Source organism: Tauraco erythrolophus, chromosome 3 (assembly GCF_009769465.1).
Source record: "Tauraco erythrolophus isolate bTauEry1 chromosome 3, bTauEry1.pri, whole genome shotgun sequence".
Lineage (NCBI taxonomy): Eukaryota > Metazoa > Chordata > Aves > Musophagiformes > Musophagidae > Tauraco > Tauraco erythrolophus.
This window is the reverse complement of record NC_141467.1, coordinates 84,904,128-84,930,227: the sequence shown is the minus strand read 5'-3', so window position 1 is coordinate 84,930,227 and position 26,100 is coordinate 84,904,128. Positions and strand designations below refer to the sequence as shown.

General features: G+C 38.0%; 1 protein-coding gene across 1 annotated transcript in view; it reads left to right on the top strand.

The window, feature by feature from the left end:
• The window catches only part of ANGPT1 (angiopoietin 1), a 176,352-nt gene that overhangs the window by 100,073 nt on the left and 50,179 nt on the right, over nucleotides 1–26,100 (top strand). The window contains exons 5-6 of the mRNA XM_086609513.1: nucleotides 11,174–11,301; nucleotides 16,815–16,916. Of these exons, the coding sequence (XP_086465639.1) occupies nucleotides 11,174–11,301; nucleotides 16,815–16,916 (230 nt within the window). The remainder of the gene's footprint in view (nucleotides 1–11,173; nucleotides 11,302–16,814; nucleotides 16,917–26,100) is intronic.

Here is a 26,100-nt window from a genome sequence, read left to right as displayed (position 1 = left end):
AGCACTCTTTGTACCTCATCCTTCACGTTGCTAAGGATTTTTTCAACATAATGAGACATAACTAGTGAGGCAGAAACCTAGAGTATGGTGTATCAGTCACTTCATTATTCTTCTGAAACATAGAAGCAAATAAAGTAAGATTTTTGCTGCATGAACAGAAGTTTCTAACCAACATTGACTGCAAGCTGTAGAGCTGATCAGGAGTGTGCTTGAAACATGGTTGTAAGAAAAGAATGCATGAATAAAGTGATAGACATTTTTCTTCTTATACCTGAATTTGCAATGTGTTATAACATACTGCAATGTAATAACAAAACATGATGCTTTTCATCTGTGCATTCCAATTTTTTAATTACGGTTATTTTTCTTAATTACGAACTAATTAAAAAAAACACAGACTTGACAAAGTTGGAGTGACTACACCAAAGCTTTAAAAAACCCTCACTTAACGCACTGAAACCATCTGGTCTTCCACACTTATCTTGTTCTGTCATTAAGTCCTGCTTTGATCCCCAAAGGTGTCAGAGCAAATAGCTTCAGCTAAGGTTGACAGTGTGTGTGTTGAAGAATACAAAAAACATCCATTTCCTCACTTTCTCTCTACTTCCTCCTGCTTTAGAGATTTTATGAGGAAACTTATTTCATTTTTCTTTTAAGACGTCTTAAAACAGTAACAGAAATACATTTAGTTTAAAAAGAGATAGGAAGATCACTCAGAAAATGTCCACCTGCAGTTCATAAAGCTTGCTATTATAAACATGCATTCCATTTTTTTATCTACCTTTATTTATATTTTGAAAACTGGGGAAAAATTGAATCTTAATTTTGCACTTAATATCATGGAAAAGGGGTTGTTCCCCTTACCCTTACTGTAGCTGGATCTGATTGAGCACATGGACCCACTGAGATGCAGAGCCCTACAGGGCTGCAGTCAGAGATCGGGTTGACTTTGTACAGTTGTGTGGATGTTCAGTTAAACATACATGTCAGCATCAGCTTTATTTTGTATTTCTTGTTTATTCTGTTCAGGTGCTATATACTTCCTGTTTCCCTTGTAGACTTTCTGTATCTATAACGCGTTTTTCCAAGATGCTCAGAAAGCTCAAGCAAGAGTTTTTGGGGGTCAGCCTCACCTGACTCACCTAACATTTACAGTGTACATGTAGCGTCCTGGTCCGGACTTCCTCTAGGGTCAACAAAGGCACTTTTGTCAAGTGAATTGTCTTAGGATGAGGTGAACTGCATCTACATGTACCTTTTTCTGCCATGTTATCTGTTAAAGGGTGATGATACTAGTGCTGCTATTTATATGATTGGTATCTATGTTGGGATAGATTAATCTTATAATATTGTTTTCTAAAACTAAATAAATAACAGTATTAATTACAAACCGTCATGACTTGAAAATAAAAGTACTTTCATACCTTGCTTAGGCAAGAATACCTTAATTTCCAAGTTATACTGTATAGTAAAATGCAACAAAATGTTTAAGGTAGAATCAAGCCAGGTTGTGGTTTAATAGAAATTCACTACTGAAATAAGTCAATTTGAATGTGCAGCATTTGAAATTTATGTCAGTGGGAAAATATTTAAACTCTTCAGAATTAGAGATTCCCGTATTTTATCCCTATTGACTTGTTGATGGACACAGCAGGAGGTAGATATTCATCAGTACTGAAAAATGAATACTTTAAGTATATATTTTTGCATTAAAATTCTTGATTATTGTTACTGAAATCAATTACTGGCTCTCATTCTTATGGCATATGTCAGTTCCAAATCTCTCTTCACTCTATTTTGTGAAAATGGTATTACTCACATCAAAGATATTACAGGGGATATCAGCATATATAAACCAGCTAATAAACTGCCAGTGTCACCCAAATGGCTTGTTAGTGAAAAATCTCTTTGTATGTATGCCATTCTTCAGCTGGAAACACTAAACGCACGTTAGGGTGCCTGTGTGGAAAAATATAAATCAATTAAAGAAATACGGACACTAGAAATATTAAACAAAGCCAGAGGCTTAACCTCTCTTGTAGCAGTTTATAAAAGGCTTCTTTAGTTCTCATCTCTCAGTGAATGGCTGGTTACTCACAAAATTGCTGTCTCAAGCAGAAACTCTTAAGGAACTATATTGCACTGGATAATTAAATGTCTTTATCTCTTTGTAAATGGGCCATAAGACATTCTGTTTGAGCTCACTAATGAGGACCACTTTATGGTATTCCTAAGTGATGTCTTTCAAATGCACAGTGAATCGAACTATTATTGTTGTTACCAGTCACTAAGGCTGGATTTATTGGGAAACAAACTTGATAACTGTTGGTAATTTATTGGGTAGTAAATAATGATGCCCTGGAGAGGGTGAAAGCTCACTATGTTGACATTGTTTTCCAAAACCAAGTCAATTTCTGCCACAGGCGGGAAATTCTGCTTTAAATGATTTATTTAATAAGTAGTTGGATAGCTTGAGTGCGCTTGCTAACCAATTGTTTGCCTTTCTTGCTTCAGACTCTTAAGAGAGTGTGTGGGAGAGAAAAGTAATACTCTGTTAGCTGCTAAAACATTTCTGTAAGTGTTAACCTGAGGCATCTAATTTGCTGCACCTTTTATCTTTCCTCTCCACCTTAAAAATATGGATCTGAAATCCTTGTATGTAATGAACCTTAGTGTTCCTAATGAATCTGAGATTGGACTAGTTCCTAGGCTGGTAGAATCACTGTAGCCCTACTAACTGTATTTCAACATGGCCTGGTAGTTACACTGGACTGTATTTAAGAGAGGTTTGCATATCCTTTCAGGCCTCCCACATTTTGTTTCCAAGGAGCAATGACAAAAGCAAAAATAAACCCTTTGCCATCAACTCCTAGCCCTTCGTATCTGCATGCACACACAAAGGGCTGGGAGTTGATGGCAAAGGGACTATTTTTGCTTTTGTCATTGCTCCTTGGAAACAGAATCCTTCCACTTCTCCATCCAGTCTACTGATTGTAGGGTCATTGGAAGAATCAGATCATTGAGCTGCTCCAGTGGAATTATGAACTTGTATAACAAAGACAGAAATAAAACAACGAAAAAACAACCAACCCACCAACCAAAAACCCCAAGCCTGCCTCCCCTCATCCCCCTCCCCCCCAAACCAAAACATCTTCTGTCAGATGTCCTATGAGATGATTCATTCTGTGGCTATGGAGACAGTCTACAACAGACAGAAATGGAAAGAACAGCACTGCTCCTTTAAGTGGCACCCTGCACTGGGTTTAGGGTTATGACTAAGTGCCCCCTTAGACATTAAAAATTTGCATGTGTATATATATATAAACATTTACTTATACTCTTATAAACTCTGAACACTTAAATGAAGGCCAGCATTTTCCATTCTAATCATTCAGTAGATGAGCGTGCCTGAGAAAGGAATTCTAGCGTTCTGATTTCTCCCACCTTCTAAACTACCCATGTAAGTTCAAGATCAGCTCCCAAAGAAATCTAGAGTGAAAGACACAGGAGGTGCTACTTGCCTATTAATGGACAAAATGAAAATAGTATTGTATAAATTATTAGAAAGGAACAGAAAAGAAGTCAGAAAAAAGAGTCCCTAACACAATAGGAGAGGAGAAGGCTCCAGGGTGATCTTATAGCAGCCTTCCAGTACTTAAAAGGGGCCTACAGGAAAGCTGGAGAGGGACTTTTTACAAGGGCATGTAGTGATAAGACAAGGGGCAATGGCTTTAAACTGAAAGAGGGCAGATTTAGATTAGATATAAGGAAGAAATTTTTCACTCAGAGGGTGGTGAGGCACTGGAACAGCTTGCCCAGAGAAGTTGTAGATGCCCCATCCCTGGAAGTGTTCAAGGCCAGGTTGGATGAGGCTTTAGGCAACCTGGTGTAGAGGAGGGTTTTCCTGCCCATGGCAGGGGGATGGAACTAGATAATCTTTGAGGTCCCTTCCAACCCTAACCATTCTGTGATTCTATGATTCTAATACAGTTCATGATATGCTCAAATACTCTATAAAATATTGGACCCCATGTCTCCAAAACAACAACAACAAAAAAACACAAAATGAAAAAACAGATGGAAAAAGCTATGAAGACAGATGAGCAAAGATGTGAAATAACATTCATTAAGTATATCAAAGATATCTCAGGCACTGTGAAAGATAATCAAAGGAGAATGCAGTAGAAAGTGTAGGTGGCTTGTAGAGCATGGATGCAGAATTACTGACACTTTCACAAGAGTGAAGGTTCATCAGCTGAAATACACCGGTTAAAAGCTAACAACAGGAGATTGTCTTTCACATAGTATGTGTATGAAGTTCGTTATTATGGGACACTGCAAGTGACTAAAATTCATGTGGCTTCAAAAAAGCCACTGGAGAAATTAATGGAAGAGAATTCTTTCAAAGCCTACTAAATACAAAGATACTATATCTTGCAGAGGAAGCACATATTACTGTAAATTCCTGGATATGCTTGCTCGCTTACAGTGTTCTCCAGTCATCTGCTTTGGACACCTGTTCTTTTTGGGCCAGGTGTTAGCCCAGCCTTTGCAAAACCTTAAGGTCGTCCTGCAGAGGGAAAGGCCTAAAGAAAAAAAGAAAATGAAGGGAAAATAAGTAATTATGAGGGCACAAGCAAAGAAGAAAACAGAAGAGTACTGAGGGTTAAAATAGTCTGGTGAGGAAGCCTCATGGCTTGTAGGGCCTCTGACACTGGAGATGGGAGGCTAGAGCTGCCATGTAACCTCGTATAGCCACTCATAACTTCATTTGTGTTTAATAGGAGCCTTGACAATAGAGTTTTATAAATTCGATTCCACAAATTTATAAACTATACATTTGATTATGAAGCAGTATCTCCCAGAACAGAAATATTTTATTCTGGTATGTCAAAAATTATCTTTTGTTCCCAATTTTCCTTTGACCAGGTCTTTTTGTCAGATTCAGAGCAACTTCACAAAGAAATATTAATTTGAAAAGCATTTTGGTGAATGTATACTTTCTGGAAATGAAAACATATGTCCAAACTCCAGTCCTAAACTTTCTCTCACCTCCCTAACAAACAAACATGAGTACACAGCATACACAAATAATCACTTATCTGAGAAGACTACTGGACACCAAGACATCCAGGAGAAGCATTCATATTAATATCTTACCCCTTCCTTTTTTTTTTTAAAGATGGTATTAAGACTTTGTGGAGATGAGAATAGAACATAGTATTAATATAGGAGGAAGTAAAGTTGACATTGGAGAAAGTTTTGAATCAGGTAGTGGTAGTATGTCTTCATTACAATTTAGAATTGGATACTAAGAGTGTGTAAGTTCACATTCTAAACTTCTACTTAACTAGGTAGATATATAAAAAATTCCTGATGTTTTATCAATAATAAGTAACTGCAATGTTTTTTTAATTTCATACTTCTTGATGAATTGTAATTTTATAATTATTTTTCACATTGGTTATATTGGGTGATGGTGGTAGCTTTAATAATCCAGAAATTCTTTTTGGAGAGGAAGAACACATACTATGTTTTATGTACCTGAACAGACTAGAATCCAGGAAATGCACTTTTCAAGTTCTTTTTGACAGAGACACAAATCTGCTCTTTCATAGCTAGCATTTTACTTTGTAGGCAACACTGTGGTTACCTGGAGAGCATATCTGACTTGAGGTTGGCCTCCAGGTTTGTGCCTTTCCCTGTGTTTTGTGTAACATTTGCAGCACAACTGCGTTGTCACAGGGTTGTCTTGTTGCAGGGAATAGTTGCACATCACATCCAGCTGTTAGGTTGCAGTTTAATGTTTGTTCTCAAGCGTAGGTTGGTACATGCAAGACTAGACCACTGAAACAACAGACTATACCTCTGTTTGTAAGTCAGGAAAAACTGAGTAGCTGTAACTCTTTGCATATTTTTCCTCCTCAAAACAAAAATAATCTTCACCCTTTCTGTGTCAGATCTATTGTGGTTCCTGGTACTAAGTTTGGGAACATACATACACGTGTAGGCCATGTTCCAGGCCTCCTCACTGGGAGTACTTGACTGGCATCCTTTTGATAACATTAGCAAACTGTTACTGATTTGACTCTTGGCAAGCCAGGCGCTATTTGCCATCATAACTGGAACTGTAGCGGTGCACAGCAGCTGCACCCAAATGGCTGGGAAAGAGGTCAAAATACAGGGTGTCCTATAGAAATGCAGGATTTCCCACTGTGTGTCTGGAACCATGACAATATAAGGCAAAATTTATTTGCAGTCTGGCTCTAGATATAAACCACCATTTAGTAGTCCTTGAATGACTCTGGAATGCTAAAGCGATAGATAAAACCCATCAATTTACAACCTTCTCCTTTTCAATTTTTTAAAGCTGCTCATGTGGGGACAGAAGTTTTCACCTCTGATGCTTTTGATAGAGCAACTAAAATTTAGGTCAATTATATTTGCCAATAAGATATGGAGAGGGACTTTTCCTTCCTGGCTTCAAGAGCATGAAAAACATTTTTAAGTGTCTTTTGGTATGTAGAGTGATTATTAAGTCCTATAATAAAATTAGATTCATGTAAATAAAACATTAAAACAATGAAAATACAATAATTCACTAAGACACTACAGAAATCCCTGCATATCTGTCCAGATAGGTCATTATCATGCAAAAAAAACAACAGCTGCCTTTCATTTGCTGGCAGTATCACGAAAGGACATAAGACTCTAGTGATTAACTCAGTCTCAACTGAGCAGTTCAGATCTTAGATAATTTGGTAAGTATGAATGTGATTTTATTGATTTAGTCAACATAATGAACAGCAGTTGAACGTTCTTTATTGCTTACAGACAAACTGCACTATTCATTCAGCACATATCTGATGCAAACTTGAAAAGCAATGAAAAAAACACTTCATTTTCTCAAAAACAACCAGAAATCTCAATTAAAAAAAAATCAAGTACATAATTTTTAAAATATTTTTCCTAGTAGACATGAGATTAGATAATTTTCATACAGCCAGGGAAAAATATAGAGATTTTATATTCTAAATTTCATGTTCCTAGAAGAGGACTTTAGATTACTAAATATTTCAGAAGCTCTTTATTCTTAGTAGTCAGTTTGTATTTCTTTAAACGCAGGCAGAAAAGCAGGCATCCTTCATCTGTGATAGCTGTTAGGAACTAGTAAACTCGTTTATTATTGATTTGTTTTCATGACTGATAGCAGAATAATAGTAGGCCTACACAGAGACACACACAACTAACAGTCAGTTAAGGGATTTGACTGGCTATTGTTTTGGGAAAAGACCCTACATGTCTGAGCTCTCTCACTTGAAAACTTCAGTAACTCTTTCTAAGAAAAAACTGAAGACACTTCAACCTCAGGTGCCAATCCTGGCTTTCTACTGAAGGTTAATACTCTGTTAGTAGGAGTAGCAGAACAGCTGCTCAGCCCTGGCAGTTGACAGCCTATGGGTTAGCAGAAACCTCACTGATCTGGGTTCCTGTTCCTGCACGGGGCCACAGAGCAGTTGTATAGCCAAGGCTGTTGACTCTGCATGAGAGCAGCCATCCGATAGAGCTTTGGGCAGTTATGGATGATACCTGCTGTATTGCCTGGACTCAAATCATCATCTAAGGCATCGAGGAAAAGAAACAGCTGAAAGACTGATAACTGAAAGAATTCTTCATGCAGGGAAACACAGGTAGTGTAGCCCAAGGAGAAGGTTATTGTGCTAAAAATTAACCAAAAGACTTTCAGAAGCACAATGAAAGAACTTCTCTTTTTAGTTCTCCTTCTGTTCAGAAAAGCAGGATTTTCCACATAGGCATAATTTCTTCAAAGGACCATGACTTCATCACCAGTTTATTCATCCAGAAAAGGCAATCAAAAGAACCCTCCAGGGGTCCAAATTTTGGCTAAGCAGTCAGGTTTAAAAAATTATAATATTATTTTGCTTGACAAAGACTTACCTTTGTCTTCAGGAACATAAATCTTTGGCATAAGCATTGTATTTGAAAATAGCTAAACTAACATCAGAAATCTGTGAAAAGTCTATTAAGATCTTGAAACTGAAAAAAGAATGTAATGGTTATGTATTTTGTTTTAGAACTACTTTCTTTGAGCTTTGCTACTTTTTAAAAAGATTATTTACACATCTCCCAATGTGAGCCAATGCATCATTCGGGAACTCCACTTAATGTATAAAGGATTCAAGGTCTATGTAATGTTATAGAAAAAACAGTCTGGAGCTATAGTAGGTAGAAGTGGTGTGGAAATTGTATGGAATATTAAGTTAGAAAAACAACAGCAAACCTTAGAAAAAACATATTTTACCCTAAAAGCACATTACCAGTAACATTCCTGAGTATTAATTTTCTGATAACTCTGGGCAATTCTTGCAAATTACCATCTGATGTATTAAGAAAACTAAACTTTGTGCTGGTCATGCTTAATATACTCTGCTGCAATCTGTAATAGTTCAGCTCCTTCACAAGGAGTTGAGCTTTTCTTCCAGTGAGAGCACCAACTCCTGAGAGAGGGATGAGAGGCACCCAAGGAAAGCTGTCTTCTCCTGGCTACACTGCTTCACTGACTAAAAGAAGGATATTGAGTTGCTTAGTCTGTAGGAAATTAACACATCTGCTGCCTGTGATCTCAGGTATTTCAGCTCTCTGATACTGAGAGGAAGAATGGAAAGAGCTGGGCATATCTATGGCGTCTATCTGTCCTTGTCACCTTCATCTCTTACATCAACAGCAGTTTTATTTTGGTTTTTTTCTAGTTTTAAGAAGAGAAAAAAAAATTATTTCCAAGTATGCTTCCCAGAGATCCATCTCCTTAGAAAATGATTTTCAAATCTAATTCTAATTACTCTGAAATCACAATCTTGCCCTGTTTAAAATTTAAATAATATAGACTTCAGGATATACACATGATTTTTTTCTCTAACTTTCAGTTAAAAATGAACCAAATTCAAAGTTCCTTGATTGACTCTTTAGTAGTTATTTCCAAGTGGTTTTCAATATGTGTGTAATGGTTAAATAGAAGTAAGATAATCTCTTTACATATAGATACTAAAATATAAGTACTTTAAGACTCAAAGAAATGAACATTGCCTCTGTACAACTTAAATACATTTTTTAGACAAGAGAGACTGATATCTGCAGTTGAAACAACAGTATTAGAGAAATTCAGGCCAGGAAGAATAGATCTAACCTAAAGCCCACTGAAATCAATTAGAGGCTTTACTCTAACTCCTCTAGACTTTGGCTCCAGCCTCAAGTAATTATTCAAGCAGGACTTTGGCCGCTACAGGAAAGTACCATGAAATCTTTAATTAACATGAATCATGAAGGACTTACTTAGTTTTATGTCTTATCTAAAAAATGGCACCTTTGAGAGTGCACTGTTGATGTGTACCTTGCTGAGGACCTCATTCCCTGCCATCTCATGGGGAAGTGTGTCATCTACTCTGTTGCCAGCACTACCTATTCCAAATATGGCTGAATTTCAAAGCCATTGATTTTCCAATTGAAGTTTATATGCAAGTATATGAACCAGGTTTTATTTTTATTGATGGTGTTGGATAAAAATAATAAATATGCAGAGAATATGTGGAAGGGGACAAGTAAGGAGTTTTTGTTTGTTAAAATCAAATTTTAAAAGAACAAAATAAAACACATAACAGAAAAAAAAAAAAGAATATGATGTGTAAAATGCCTACCTAGAGAGCAGGATAGGATTACATTTCAGGGTTGGATTTCTCACTATTTTCCTTTTTTCACCTTTTCACAAAATGACATTTAACCTTTCTTTTCCTCAGTTCCTCCATCTGTGAAATGTTATTAATGCCAATTGATCTGGCAGGAATTTGCCATCCAAAAATACTGCTTTGAGGTGTTTGAACGGGAAATAGTGTCTCGAGCTACAAAGCTTTGGCATTATTGCATGCCATTTTACGGCCTGGATAATCCCACACGCTGTGCAATGCCTTTCCTTTTCTGCACACCATTGTTGTTAAGCACTAGTTTTGCAGCACAGGCCACTTCACTGAAAGAGAATAAGACGTACTCCCTTTTGTACCTATTACTCACACTTTTAAGCCAAAAATGAAAAAGATGTGTCTGTCACCAGACGATGAGTGTGTCTGGAAGACTTAAATATTGTTTCCTTGTTGTGGGGATTAATGAAGTGCTGGTCCAGGCCCTGCACAACACTTAAGGACATGTTTAACTTTAAGAATCTGAGTAGACTGATGGATTTCCATGGGAAATAGTGATGTACTTAAAGTATGTGTTGTTGGAATTAAGTCATATCCTTCAGTATCTTGTGGGGTTATTCTACTTTTGTTTCTAAAATTGAAGGAACACTCTCAGATGTTACTCCTTCTAAAGAGAATCTCCTGGTTGTTCATGACTGGAATCCTCAAACATCTTGCCCTTCTGATTTCTCAGCCCAGACTCCTATATGTGGTCTGTCTGCAATATAAAGGATCAAAATCTGCACTGGTGTTCTAATATTAGTTGTTTTCCTGATCTGAGCCAAAAATAAATTCAGTAAATCATGACTCTAAACAGTACCACTCTTCAGTAGCACTGTTTTTTTTTTCTTTTTTCCACTAATTGTGTCTAGCAACTTTTATGTATGTACATATGAAAATTATTGCATAATTCTCTGCCAAAAAAATAAACTTAAGCAAACAGCTCCCTTGTCCTGAGCCCCTAGGCTGCTCAGAAGGTAGTGCTTCATGGAGGAAGGGCACAAGCTCTCTCCTTCCAGGGTTCTGCATTGCTTGAGCATCTGTGTCAGATCACAACACTAAACAAATTTTCCACCTTCATGTGCCATCTCTGGGGCATTCTTTGGCAACATCCCAGAAACAGCTTGAGTCAGAGGCAACACCTGCAACTACACAGATCTTTATACTCGCAAGGAATACACTGTGTTCACCTCTCACTAGAGAGGACGCTCTGTTTAGCTATTTGCATCATGACTTCTGCTGGCGCTTAGTCTCCATCTGTCTGAAGGTTTCATACTAGAATTTACCAAATGCACTGTGTACAGATCATAGTACAGTTATTACTCTGTATGTTTAAAAGCAATACAGTGTGCAAAAGTGGACTTCCTTAATACAGAAATCCATAAGATTGCTGTTGTGACTTACCACATTTTTTTCTTTTGCAGTTTTACTAAAGAATGCAAAAAAGGAAGAAGAAAAGCCTTTCAGAGACTGTGCAGATGTATATCAATCTGGTTTTAACAAAAGTGGGGTCTACACTATTTATATTAACAATGTGTCAGATCCTAAAAAGGTAAATATTTATTTTCTTGTTTGTTAATATGATGTTGCTCTGACCTTAAAAGAGCATTTGGAGCCTTGGTTGAAGTTCTAATCCTGCAAAATGTTGTACTAGTATAAATAACCTGGGCTATATTCAGTCTTGACAAAAAGTACAATAGACTGACGAAAATTATAAACCATATTATTCCAGACATACTTCTTTCTCACTGACAGAGAATCTTTCCTAAGTTCCATCACTCAAAAGTTGACTCACTCCCACTTGGCAAGTTCAGTTAAATGAGCCTATGGCTGCAAATAAATTTATGATGAAGTTTAGAAGAAAATTAGTAAAGTGCTATAATGAGGAAGATGATGAGGGGGATTATCTGGTAGCACAGGGAAAGAAATACCAGAATGAGTTGTTTTTAAAGACAAAGATTTTCAAAAATCTTACTTTTCTTGTAGGGAGCAAGGAAGAGTGTTTTTGACTGTAAAGAACACAACATACTGAATATTAGCACTGTTTGAAATTATGAAGCATGCATAATCCTGTCTTCAAAAAACATCCTTAGAAGGTTTTTTTATGAAAATGAAACATTAGTCTCTGAAGGAGACTGTTTTTTTTTGTAGAGCTTTTGTTGCTAAGGTACTTGGGTCGGTTGAAACTAGGAGCATGAGAGAATAACCTAAGCCTAATTTATATGTAAAGGGATGCTAGCTGTGCTGACGGGGCACTATTGGGAGCAGCTTCCAAGAAGGCTAAGGGCCTTGGTTAGCTGGGAGAGGAAAATACAATCATGTCCAGAAAGTGGACCAAACAGGAGGGAAGGAACCACATCTGTCTGATGAATTTGTTCTTACTGCAGTAAAATGGCAACCCTGCAAACAGAAAAAGGAAGTAACAAATATAGACCTTTTATAATGATAATAAGACATGCAAAACTTATTTCTGAATTCAGTTTGGTTTTATTAGAAGCCTTTGGAAGCCGTTTAATGTCAAGATGTTATAGTTCACTAAGGAATTAGAGTTCATTAAACTATGACTAGAATTAGGGTGGGAGAGTGTTATGGGCAAAGATCAATATAAATAGTAAATATGAATGGATAAGTAATTGACATGACATATAATACAGAGACCACTTTAAACTTAACTGAAAAGGACAAGAACAATCAAATCAGTTCTGTAGAAGCTGTCCTGCTCAAAACAGAGACATAAAATCAAAGTCTAAATTGCATGTACAAATTGGTAGTGCCTTTTCTTAGCCTTGTTAAACTTCATAAACCATCCCTAGAAGCTGGATTGCAATGAAAAACAATGATTACCTGAAAGCACAGTGGCACTGATGCTTCTGGTATGTTTACCTTAAAACTTCTTCACTGGTAATATAAGGACAGTGACACTGTGGAAACCACCCTGTATTTCTTCTATATCCCCATTTGCAGACACTGCTGTCAATCAATACAGGCAGAACAACTCAGCTGATATAATTTCATTACTTTTTCCTGGAGGCTTCCTGTTTTAGTAGGAAAATGGAGGGAGGTGACATGACGGTGAGGCCATTCTGCTACCATCTGTTTCTGTCTTGCGCTAGAGATAACACATCAAGAGCTGATCCCAAGAATGTTTATGTTAGTCAAGTGAAGAGTGTGGTTGCTTGAGCAGATGTTTTTTTCAGACATTAAGATCATATTAGCAGTCTGCAAGGTAGTGCTGTGCAGAGATAGCTGAACTAACCCCAGCTGAGAGAGCTTCAAAATCGCATCAGTGCAACACTGTGCCAGGACTAATTAGCACAGAGGTAGCACCACGCTGACACAGTTAGATTGCTCTGGGACCCAACCTAATATCCTGATAGGTACTCCATCGAGACATATCCACTTATTTAAAGCCAGCTTAGTTATCTGGATTACCACAATGCAATGCACAACTCTAACATGTCTTAAGAGGCCTAATATATTGTTACCTTCTGTCATACTCACAGCCACTGGCAACTGTCTCATTCATAGTAATTTTATACTTCAGGTCACAAAAATATATCTTCATTTCATTTTATATTTCCTAAGGGATACTAACTGTAATCCTGACATTAAATACAAAATATCCCTTTGTCATATATACGAATGTTACTGTCAGGTCTAGTTTTTTGCTGGTTTTGCTGTCATATATTCATAGAAAATTATCCTCCATACCATTTATATGCCTCATTCTTGTATGCTTACAAATTTAGATCCAATTTTTCTTTCATGTTCTTATCTTCAACAGTTCATTAGTTTAGTTCATTAGTCTTCCAGCTCTGCATAAAAAATTAGTGATTAATTTCCGTTTAAAATGATCTTAATAATATTCCATATTTTTGATACTGGAAGAAAACAAGATAGGCTTAAATATTAAGATAATTAATTGGCTTGCATTGATGTGTGTGTGTGAACAATGCCTGATGGTGTTGACAAATGCTTACCCCTAGGCCATAGTCATAGCAAAGGCAAGAGCCCTCTCAGTCCCCTGCAGAGATGGGGTCAGCTACAGGGGAAGCAGAGGCTGCTGAGGAGCAGAGGAGCGGTGGGAGTGAGATTGTCACCATTTTGGAGCTGAAGGAACCATGTCACCTTCAGAAGCTGAAGTAAGCCAGGGGGACTGGTCTAAGTGCACACTGAACCTCCTTATCTCTGCTTAGAGAATTGTACTTGACCCTCTTACTTTCTTCTCACATGCTCTCACAAACATGACTTCCACCAACTTCTGGGTGCACTGCACTGAAAATGCAATGTTATTAATTGCTAGTGGGGTCTATATATCTGGGTCTTTATGGCTCTGCAAAAGCAGTTACCACTGTTGCCATGAGTGCAGGCTTCACTTCCCCTCTACTTTCTGCCTGTGGACTTCCCACCAAATTGATGTCAATGGTATTTCTGAGCATATCTGCCAGAATTTTAACCCATTAAATGTATCCTAACCCCATATACTATGGAAACTGTTGTCCTGACAAGATTACCTTCTGTCTTGGTTTCTGCATAGCAGAGACACATTCCTTGAAACTTGGTCGGCTGGTCCTGATCTTGATGCTGCATGCCAACCATGTAGACTTGTGATGTCTTAGTGTGAATGCACTTAAAATGCAGTATGTGGTAATGCCCTCCTTCACTTTAGAACTGGGCGTATCTCTAAATAATTATTATGAAGTTTATAATAATTTAGTCCATAAAGCTAAAATATGTGTAAATAAGCCCATACGTACCTTTTAGCAGCTTGAGTATTTTTACCCACGCATTTAAGGACGGGCAAGAGTGTAATGCTTTTGGATGCTCTTAATCTAAATGAGGTTATTTTATTGATGATAGAATCAAGAGATGCATACAAATCCAAAGTCACTTTTCTTCATCTTTTTCTTTTCTGGTAGAGGGTTAAATATCAGAACATGTTAAAAGGTGTTTAATGGCAGAGTGCCTTCACATTGCCTGGGACAGAAGCCAGTCCAGGACATTTGTTGGCTAGAGCTATGCGCAGTGAACATTGATAATCAGCTTGGCACTCCTGTTAATACGGCAGGTGTTGGTGTCTACCGCTGTGCAAAGTGCCAGACCACACAATGATGGCTAGTGAATAGTGTGCTGCTGGCAAATCTTTCTTTCACTGTGCAGTTTTCTCTTTTAATTTGCTATATTATTCAGAAAGCATCAAAGTCTTTTTATAGGTATTTTATTATATTTTAGCATGAAAACTGCATCATTTGTTTCTGCATGTCTTTAAAATGAATAGTCTTAATATGGTTGAGGATTTAATGCTTTAAAAATTGGCAGCGGCTTCATGGAAGCTTGAAATGACTTATAAGAAAAGTAAATCCGTCATTTAGAAATTCTCACTGTAAATCAGAATAAAGAAATTAAATCCTGTAGATAAATGTTTTGACTCACAGTGTCTTCCCTGAAGGAGGAATAGGGCCAGAATGTTTGTCTAGCAAATTGTGGGTTTTCTTGTGGTTATCCTAAATCAAGTTCACATGTTTGCACTGTTCGGTATTCTGTTTCCTTCCTGTACCTACACAGGGACTTCACTCAACATGCCTGAAGCAAATTAAAACAAAAGCACTTGCACAGGATTACTATGACAATGCTTATAAGTAGGAAAGATTTGGAATTGCTTTGCCTGAGGGTAGAATACAGTTCTCTAGTCATCGGAGAGACCAATTTTTATTGAACTGAATTGGATAGTAATATTCAATTTGTCAAAGCAACTTAAAGCTTTAAATTACTGACCAGTGCTGAATGGATTGACTCGTGTTAGTGTGAATGCCACAAACTAACCTGATGGGTGACACCTCTTCAACCCTTTTACATATTGACATCTTACTTAAAAATAGTTATGACTATTCAAGAGCACAGACAAATGAAATTTAGGATAGTTGAAGTGCCAATATGGCACAGATGAGTACATGGGAATAAAAATCCAGAAAATTGCTTGAATGAGTAGCATTGAGAAGCTTAGTCAGATCTTAAAATCAAGTGTCATACAAAAATAAGAACAAAAATTAATACTATCACTTGCCGCATACCAAGAAAAGTGAGTGGATAAGCAGTATTTGCATTTTTTCATAATCTTTAGAATCTTATATATTTTTGAAAGGCTAATGTAAGAAGAGTGAAAAAATAATGAAAATTAAATATTTATTTTTATTATTATACGGATTATTTAAGATTGTTAACAGATTTCAGTTGATCCAATATTCTAACATCAACCTTCAGTAAAATTGTCAAATTGTTAGATTTTCCTTAACATACTGAATCCCAGTATCTAAGTTAGAATTTTTTTAGTGCAATGATGGCACGGTATGATCTTATGTGTTCAGTATATATCTGAGCTTGTCCCACAGACCTCTATTCTTGAGCCTCTTCTTATCTATGTCCTCTATCAGCTGTGAGGCAGCTTAGACTGAAATCAACCGTTTCTGTTTTGGGACACTGCCTGGCATACTCTGGGTAATATTACTATACAAAGCAAAACAGAATAATCTCATCTGTGCTACATTTTGACTCCTTGAATGGGTCATTTCTGTAAGAATTCCTGAAGATTCTTTCTTAGGCAGAATGACACTCTGCTAAAAGCTATAGAAAACAGTATTATCACTGAAAGAAATACTCGTTTGTAAAGAGGAAGGGAGTGGTTTCAGGGGCATTGCAGAGAAAGTAGAAAAGGAACATGGAGGGAATGTGAAGAGGAAAGCTGAGGATGCGGAGGAGGATGATGGGGAGATAGAATCATAGAATCAAGATGTTCTTGGGTAGTGTGCCAAAAGAACAGGAGAATTACACTGAACATAGGGAGATCTCCAGTTGTAATCAACAGGTGGAGGACACCATCAAGGGCATAGGGCATAAATCCATAGGAAAACAGGCTTCCTTAGTTCTGTTATTCACTATTTTTTTTCCCCCAAGATGAAATGCAAGTTTGTTTAATTGTTTTTTAGTTTGTTTTGTTTTTTTTTTTATTATTATTATTATTATTATTATTTATTATTTTTACTAATTTTTTTTTTCATTACTGCATAGGTCTTTTGCAATATGGAAATTGTTGGAGGAGGATGGACGGTTATACAGCACCGAGAAGATGGGAGTCTGGATTTTCAAAAAAGCTGGAAAGAATACAAAATGGTGAGATGAAAAATGTGGAATAACTATTCAGTTCACAGAAGTGTTAGATTTCAAACAGTACTTCCTACTAACCTTAAGCAGATAGTTCTGCCTATAGTGATGTGATATGGTCCTGCAGTCTTTTATGAGCTACCTTTTCTCAAGTATGTTACTTTCGAAAATCGTAATATTCTTTTTACTCAATTAGTTGAGTATTATCTCCCATGACATAAAGTTTCCTTCAGATCAGTTACTGAGATTAAAATAAGGTCAGGCCCAGGCATATACACTAGAGAAGGTTGCTTATGTCCCTCTGAAGTTTTGACTTGCTGTTATGTTAAGAGGTAACAGCCATGTGATGATGTTCGTAATGCATGAATGTTTTCAGCTGAGTGGAACTCCTTTAGAACTTGGAACATCTCAGACAGGAATCAAAAGTTTTACTGGGTTTTATCCCAAGTCATACAATGACTCTGCCAATCAAACTAATGTACTAGAAATGTTGATACTTCAAATAGGATTAAAAGAAAATAAATAACCAAATACCAAATTACAGATGACATGACTTCAGCAGGCTATTTTCCCTTTGCCAACTCACAAAAAAATTTACTCCAATCTAAATAACTTCTGAGTGTTTTCACTCGCTGCCTGATCAAACTTTCTGATGGAGCTGCTTTCTCCAGTTCCATGAGGGCTAGCTTGGATTTCAATGACATTCCCAGTGAAGTTTTCAGAACTGTGTTATCAGCCTGGAAGAGGAACATATTTTTTCCAAAAGTTTTCAAAAAGCACTAACTAAAAGAGCATTTAAGATGTTTAAAAATAAAAGCAAGTTCAGTTCACTAAAAATTAATATGGGAAAAAGTTCTGTTACAGAAATTAACATTTCATAAATAAATGTAATATCAGATTATTGAACCAAAATATCATTTTTGTGTTTTGTGGATGCTTTTTTTTAAATATTTTTATGTTACCTGAAAATATAAATTATAGAGGTAAAAACTACCCATTTGGGTCAGACCTCTGCTACTATGAATAACCAGAGGATGTAATCTGTTTCATAATATATGTGAAGTAAAAACAGTGTCAGATACAGCTTTCCAGATTTGGTAAGACACTCTTATAGTGCTTGTATCTCACTAGGGCTCCAAATCTAACAGAAATAAACATTATCATAATAATATAATAACAGCAATAATAAGTCTCTGGGGCTCCTTTTAGCTTCACTGCATTTAGTTCTCATTGGAAAAGAATCTGGAAAATTGTTGAAGTTATTCAGTTACAAGCAAGTACTAATTTCCAGCTTCTGAGCTGGACAGGGACTCAGGTCACCAACGCGCAGTACTGCTGGTGCCCTCACAAATTATTGACTGTTCCAGTTTTAAGAGGCCATTGTACATTTTCTCTGACTCTAAGCTGAGTTACAGCAGGTAACTTGTAAAGGCTATACATGGAGTATTCTCTGCAAAGGTGAGTGACAGCACTGCTGGGTTACAGGAGTCACTTGGCAATGATAAGGCAACTATTGTCTTTGATTCATTTCATACTAGTGCCTTCAACTTACATGGAAGCACTTAAACTCCTGTTCAATATATTTTCCAGACTCCAAGACAGGAAATAGGTTAAGATAGAGATAAAGTAGCCTTCTGAAAGTAGGAGATATACAACTCCATTCATACATAAATTGCCCCAAAGTCAGTGATATTACAGTAATAGTGTTATTAACTTTTTCTCTTTGTTCTTTGGCTCCATTTCTACTGGAGTCCAATTTCTACTCTGGAAAATAAAATTACACTTTCTTTGGTATCTAAAACAATAGCTAATGAATGCAAAACCCTTTATGCAGATTTATTGTTATGCAAAATTAGTTATGCCATCTTCTTCCTTAGTGGCACATGTGCTTACCAGTACTGTTCAGTTTCGTTATTAGTCTTATGCCGTGCAGTGTAATTGGTGCCTCATTTCTCATGTACTCCTGTTCTCATTTTTCATTTGTTCTCTCATTTCTGACTATGAAATTTCTTGAGCCATTTCAGTTTTGTACATTCAGTACTAATTGGGAGAAATTCAGAGGAAACCCTGGGAGTTCATCCTCCCATCCTTTTCTTATCAGTATCTACTACGTCAGTTCTTTCACATTTTGCGATTGTTTTTCCATTTTACTATTTGTTGCTTATCAGAAATATTTGAAGTGGAGTAGCAAATAATTTCATTAACAGCAACTATGATCTTGCTGAATCAGATTTCAACCATTTTTCATATTTCCTTGCCTGAGGAAGGAATGTAAAACACTACTAGAATTCTGACCTCTAGAAGGAGAATATCCTTTAAAAAACTGTTACTTGGTCTCTGCAAACCTGAGCCACTTTTAGAAGAGGGTTTCCACAAGCTTACTTTCTAAGATAGTTTCTGGTATTTGTTAGACAGTCATTAGCAATAATTGAATCCCAGCATATGATTAGATCATGTGCTAGTTTGGTTATCAAGACTTCTTGCTCCATTTCCAGCTTTTCAGTTCTTGGATGAATGCACCTTTCTCAGTTACTGTCTCTATTTTTGCCAAATTGGGTGATGGAGTATCAGATTCCCTATTCTCTAGCCTTTCAGCATGTCTAATTTAGTAACTCCCATGAATTTCACAAGAGTTATTCCACACTCAATAGCCCAAAATTCACTATTGGTTTCCTAGGAGAACTTCTCGGGGGTCAAGTCTATTGGGTCCTTCCTCAGGCCTTTAAAATTGTGTTCTTGTTTTCTATCATTGGATAATGACTCTCAATAGGTATTTGAAATTGTGTGCTTTGGCCAGCCCACAATGATCCCTTTCCTAGCTAGTTTTTCTTCCTGCATGTCAGTATTTAATTGTACTGCACGCCTTTTATCGCTTCAGTATTGCTATTTTCCTTTCTCTGACGAAAGAAAGCTATCACTTTTTTAATAATTCATAATGTCATGAGCTAGATTAGGATCACTTGTACATATTAGACTCACAGCTCAATTTCTAAGCTTTATGGCAACTACCTTCTATCTTCCTGACCAGCAGCTGTTTTCCCTTTTGGTTCTTTGAGGTAAGAATGACATTCAGCAGTAAATTCCACACCTCCTTAATCTCATGTTTCTGATTAGCATCTAAGTGTCCTACATCAGTTCAGTGCTTGAAACAAGTCCATAGTCAACTTATCTAAGAAGTCATCACTAGCATTTGTGTATGCCTGAAAAACACGTCTACAAATCCACTTCTGTTTCAGTTGGGGTTTCTTCTTTGTCTTTTCTCCCTAAAGCTGTTGGGTAAAATTGATGGCTAGCTCCATAGCGCCAATATGGTATGATGCCAGAGCAGGATAATTTATACCCTTCCATGGCTTAAATTCTGCAGCACACTGAGAGCCAGACCACAGAGTTGGTTATCAGAACTTTCTCAGGAAGAATTTCTGGATGTAGTTGTAGTGGGCATTTACATTATGTTATCTGGAATGATCAGACTTTTGTCTGAGCCTCGGTAAATTTTAACTAGTATAACAAACCTGGTGATCCATGTCTTCTGCTTACCTAAATGACAGCTGAACATGTCTTTGGACTGTAAGTTTTTGATTTCCTTCTAGGCATGATGGTTTTTACCCTTTTTTATACACTTCCTACAGTTCACCTCTGTGAGCAAGCTCTAGTTTGGACATAGGTCCTATTCATTTCCTGGAAGACCTAGTTTGTGGCAGCCAGGTTGCTGGTCACTTCATGTTTTCACCTGACCAGTCCTTGCAAGTCCTACAGACTCCAAGTTGTGTATTTGAGTGTCTAGATCTACCTGAATTATTCATAACAAAAGCTACGATTCCAACAAAGATTTTATATCTTAGTACCATATTTCAGTTCATTCTGAAAACTTCCAAATGTTAGTTACATTTCATTTTTATTTGCAAAATGTTCAGCTCCTGTTTTGAATGTGGTCTCCTAATTCCTCTTATGGTCTCCATCTGGTTTAAGTCTTGTTTTAGTTTCTCTTGTGAAAGTTTCAGTTCGAGTTTTCAGTTTTGTCATTCTTTCTGCCCACCTTTCCTGTCTCTAAACTCCAGTGTTTTTTTTTTTTTGTTCCATGCTGCTTCAGTAGCAATACTAACTTGCACATTTTTTGATTTTCAAAATACGTCCTGAATTCTGAATTATTTTTAAATCCTTTTCTGGATTATAACTATTTAAGCTATGTTATGCACTGATATGGCCACAAAATCTTCACGCTTTGTGCATTCACAATAGTCTGATATTATTGATACATTTGCCATGTGTTCTTTAAGAGAATTCATATACTAATAAACGTCCCTGAAGATGGTAACACAGCTCTTTCTGTGACTATTCCACATTAAATCAGTTTGTCCAAAGCTCCTTTTCTTGTATTTTCATTCATGCTAAATTTTTTCAGAAATGGCTGTTGAAACTAACTTCACCTAACCTGTTAGGGAGATTTAGAAAGATGCTGCTGTTGTTCACAGGAATTCAAACACTCATGAGCTTTTCAGAGAGCGATTTGTAATTTTGACAGGAATTTAAAATTAGGAAATCTTTATTGTCATGTGGAAAATGTACGTACACACCCTGGCTAGAGATTCCTAGCTACCAACAGGCATGTGGTTTTATGACAGTAAGAGATTTCGTCAATTGATTTTGACTTGAGCTATATTCAAGTCATCCATTATTTATTCTCAAACTAACTCAAAGAAATGTACGCAAATCAACAAAAAATTACGCTTAATGTACGTATGTTCAGATACGTAAACCTTGAAAGTAGGATTGTTCATTGATCTCATATGGACACAAATTCTCATTGCCACTGTTATTACCCCAAATTTCTTGCCTATGAAGGATCCCCTCAAGAGCTAAGATATACAGCTGTTCCTGATAATTAGTTAACTGGATTTTATAATAAGAAGCTGTGTCTTCCTTCCAGTGAAAGTTTTTGTACTCCCTGTTCTGCACAGGAGGGATCCAGTGGATGGGGATCCTATTCCTATTTGACTCAATTCCTTCTTTCTCAATTCCTAGGCCATACCTGCACTAGCACATTGAACAGGGCCATGACCTGTGTGTAAACACAGTCTTGTGACACAAGATCCTCATCTCTGAATTTTAGTGGAGTTTTGGTCTTACTCAAATAACATTCCACAAATAATTCCCAAGCATTTAGGGGTAAGAGGCCATTCTAAAATTACCTATTTGCACAGGAGAGCCTTCATAACACTATCTGTACATCCATCCATCTTGCTAGCTAGTTGGGGGTATATCACATAATATCTTCTGCAGAAACAACTTCACGTTCTTTCCCTGCCAGCAGTGTGAAGAATTTTATAAAGTGCCTTGCAATATCAGTATGGTCCTTCCTGTAAAAACAAAGAAATTGAGGACTGGATGGACCTGTGAGAAAGGTAAAAACTAGGCAATGCATGTCCTTAGAAAAGACAGAAGGCATGTTACTTCCATAATGTAAAAAAACAGGACAGTTTGGGAGTGGTGGTGGTGTTGAATGATTATGTTTCATGAATAAGCTTTTAAGAGTGAGTTATAAGTACAAGATATTAAAAAAGGCACACTTCAGACATGAATAATTTTGTAACATATAGTCACAAATACATTTCTTGTGATAGTACACTTCAAAGTCAAGAGTTATCAGTTGCTTACATCTGAAAAAAATCATTTGTTTCAAGGGACTGGGATAGATGACATGGAAGGCATTTGTTTCTTTCAGAAATTTACCAAGCAATTTGGATATAAGGAAATGATTTTTGGTGAATGGAATGTGTATTAAGATATTGTGTGAGTAACACTTTTCACAGAATCACAGAATCACAGAATGTTAGGGACTGGAAGGGACCTCAAAGGATCATCTAGTCCAATCCCCCTGCCAGAGCAGGACCACCTAGATCAGATCACACAAGAACGCGTCCAGGCGGGTTTTGAACATCTCCATAGAAGGAGACTCCACAACCTCTCTGGGAAGCCTGTTCCAGTGTTCTGTTACCCTTACTGGGAAGAAGTTCTTCCTCATGTTAAGTGGAACCTCCTACGTTCCAGATTATATCCATTTCCCCTTATCCTATCATTGGATGCCAGTGAGAAGAGCCTGGCTCCATCCTCATGAAAGTCACCCTTTCCATATTTATAAACATTAATGAGGTCCCCCCTCAGTCTCCTCTTCTCCAAGCTAAAGAGACCCAGCTCCCTCAGCCTTTCCTCATAAGGGAGATGCTCCACATCCTTAATCATCTTTGTGGCCCTACGCTGGGCTCTCTCAAGCAGTTCCTTGTCCTTCTTGAACTGAGGGGCCCAGAACTGGGCACAATATTCCAGATGCGGCCTCACCAGGGCAGAGTAGAGGGGGAGGAAAACCTCTCTCAACCTACTAACCACACCCCTTCTAATACACCCCAGCATGCCATTGGCCTTCTTGGCCACAAGGGCACATTGCTGGCTCATGGTCATCCTGCTGTCCACCAGGACCCCCAGGTCCCTTTCCCCTGTGCTGTTCCCCAACAGTTCTGTCCCCAACTTGTACTGGTACATAGGGTTGTTCTTACCCAGATGCAAGACTCTACACTTGCCCTTGTTGTATTTCATTAAATTTCTCCCCGCCCAACTCTCCAGCCTGTCCAGGTCTCTCTGAATGGCAGCACAGCCTTCAGGTGTGTCAGCCACTCCTCCCAGTTTAGTGTCATCAGCAAACTTGCTGACCATGCACTCTAGTCCCTCATCCAAGTCATTGATGAATATGTTGAACAATACAGGTCCCAGTACCGACCCTTGAGGGACTCCACTGGATACAAGCCTCCAACTGGAGTCTGTCACATTGACCATTACTCTCTGGCTTCTATCTTTCAGCCAGTTCACAATCCACCTCACTCTCCGATCATCCAGACCACACTTCCTCAGTTTAGCTGTGAGGATGCTGTGGGAGACTCTGTCAAACACTTTACTGAAGTCAAGATAGACCACATCCACTGCTCTACCATCATCCACCCACTGGGTGACGTCCTCATAAAAGGCTATCAGATTTGTCAAGCACGACTTGCCCTTAGTGAAGCCATGTTGACTGCCCTTAATGACCCTCTTATCCTTGATATGCCTAGAGACAGCACCAAGGATAGGTTGTTCCATCATCTTTCCAGGGATGGAGGTGAGGCTGACCGGTCTATAGTTACCTGGGTCATCCTTCTTGCCCTTTTTGAAGACCGGAGTGACATTTGCTTTCCTCCAGTCCTCAGGCACCTCTCCTGTTCCCTACGATTTAGCAAAGATGATGGCAAGTGGCTTGGCAATGGCATCTGCCAGCTCCCTCAGCACCCGCGAGTGCATCCCATCAGGACCCATGGACTTATGGATGGCCAGGTTGCTTAACTGGTCCCTAACCAAGTCTTCATCAACCAGGGTAGACTCCTCCTCTATCCTGACTTCCTCAGGATTCCGGGGCTCATCAGGATAGCCTCCAGCAGTATAGACTGAGGCAAAGAAGGCATTCAGTAACTCTGCCTTCTTCTTATCCTCTGTCACCAGGGCACCTTCCTCATTCACCAGTGGGCCTACATTGCCTCTAGTGTTAGTTTTATCTGCAATGTATTTGAAGAAGCCCTTTCTGTTGTCCTTGACCTTTCTTGCAAAGTTTCATTCCAAGGAGGTCTTAGCTTTCCTAGTTGCCTCCCTACATCCTCTGACAGCAGACCTATATTCCTCCCAAGTGGCCTGCCCCTCCTTCCATGATCTGTACACTCTCTTTTTCCACTTGAGTTTGCCCAACAGTTCCCCATTTAACCATGCAGGTCTCTTGGTGGTGCCCTTTCTTGACTTCCTACCTGTTGGGGTGCACCAGTCTTGAGCTCAGAAGAAGAGGTCCTTGAAGGCTAACCAACTATCTTGGGTCCCTTTTCCTTCCAGTACTCTGTCCCATTGGATTTCTCCTAGCAATTTTTTGAAAAGATCAAAGTTGGCCCTATTGAAGTCCAGGGTTCTAGTTCTACTAGGTATTCTCTTCATGCCACATGAGATCCTGAACTCCACCATTTCATGGAGACCCACCTTTCTGTGATAAAGAATGACATCACACTAGTTCAATAGAAAGTAATTTCTGACTGCAACAGTTACTCAGATAATTATCACTTTCATTAGTGTTACAAAAAGAGCCGGTATGTTCTCTGCTTCTCCTGAGGTCTAAATCCAGCACGTCCAGTAGAGATAGACATGATATCGAAGTGATGAGATCATATTCAGTTTTATGAAAACATGCCCATGAAAGTATTCCGGTCCTGAGCAAGGCTTAATCTACAGTGTGTATTTCAACAGTATAGTCTTAGGGTACAAGAATGAAACAATATTTGTTTCACAGGGCTTTGGATCACTAGATCGGGCGCCAGAGAAGATGTTGCCACACAAGGAAACCTCTTCTGTGTTTTGGGAAAAATTTTTGGATGTAAAATTAAACACAATTTTGTGTGTTTTGTGTTATACTCAGCACAGTCTTCTCTATGCAAATATTACTGGATAAGATTTCAAGTGTTGTGTTGACACATGGCTATATAATTGTGCCTACTCTTCCACCAATGCTTCAATTTAACACCATTAATGCATACTGATAAGACTCATGTCGTCTTCCAAAGGCTGTTCATATAACCATGTAAGGTATCCCTTACATGTAAAACTTAGTAAGTTTTCTGTAATGATATCACAACTCGACTTGATTATACTAACAGCCTGTAGCAGAGCACTATGAGAAATATGTTATTAACGATATTATCTAACCAAAAGATCTAAATGCTACTTTACAAAAGCCAGGTGAGATTGTGAGAGGTTGTTTTTTTAGATTAGTGATTTGAACATTTAGCAGAATTGTAGCAGAGGTCCCCCCAAATGACAGTTATCATAGAATCATAGAATCATAGAATCGTTAGGGCTGGAAGGGACCTACAAAGGTCATCTAGTCCAACCCCCCTGCAAGGAACAGGGATATCTCCAACTAGATCAGGTTGCTCAGGGCCTCATCCAACCTGGCCTTGAACGTCTCCAGGGATGGAGCATCCACCACCTCTCTGGGCAACCTGTTCCAGTGTTCTACGACTCTCATGGTAAAAAATTTTTTCCTAATATCCAACCTGAATCTACCTCCCTCTATTTTAAAACCATTACCCCTTGTCCTATCACAACTGGCCCTCCTGAACAGCCTCTCCCCATC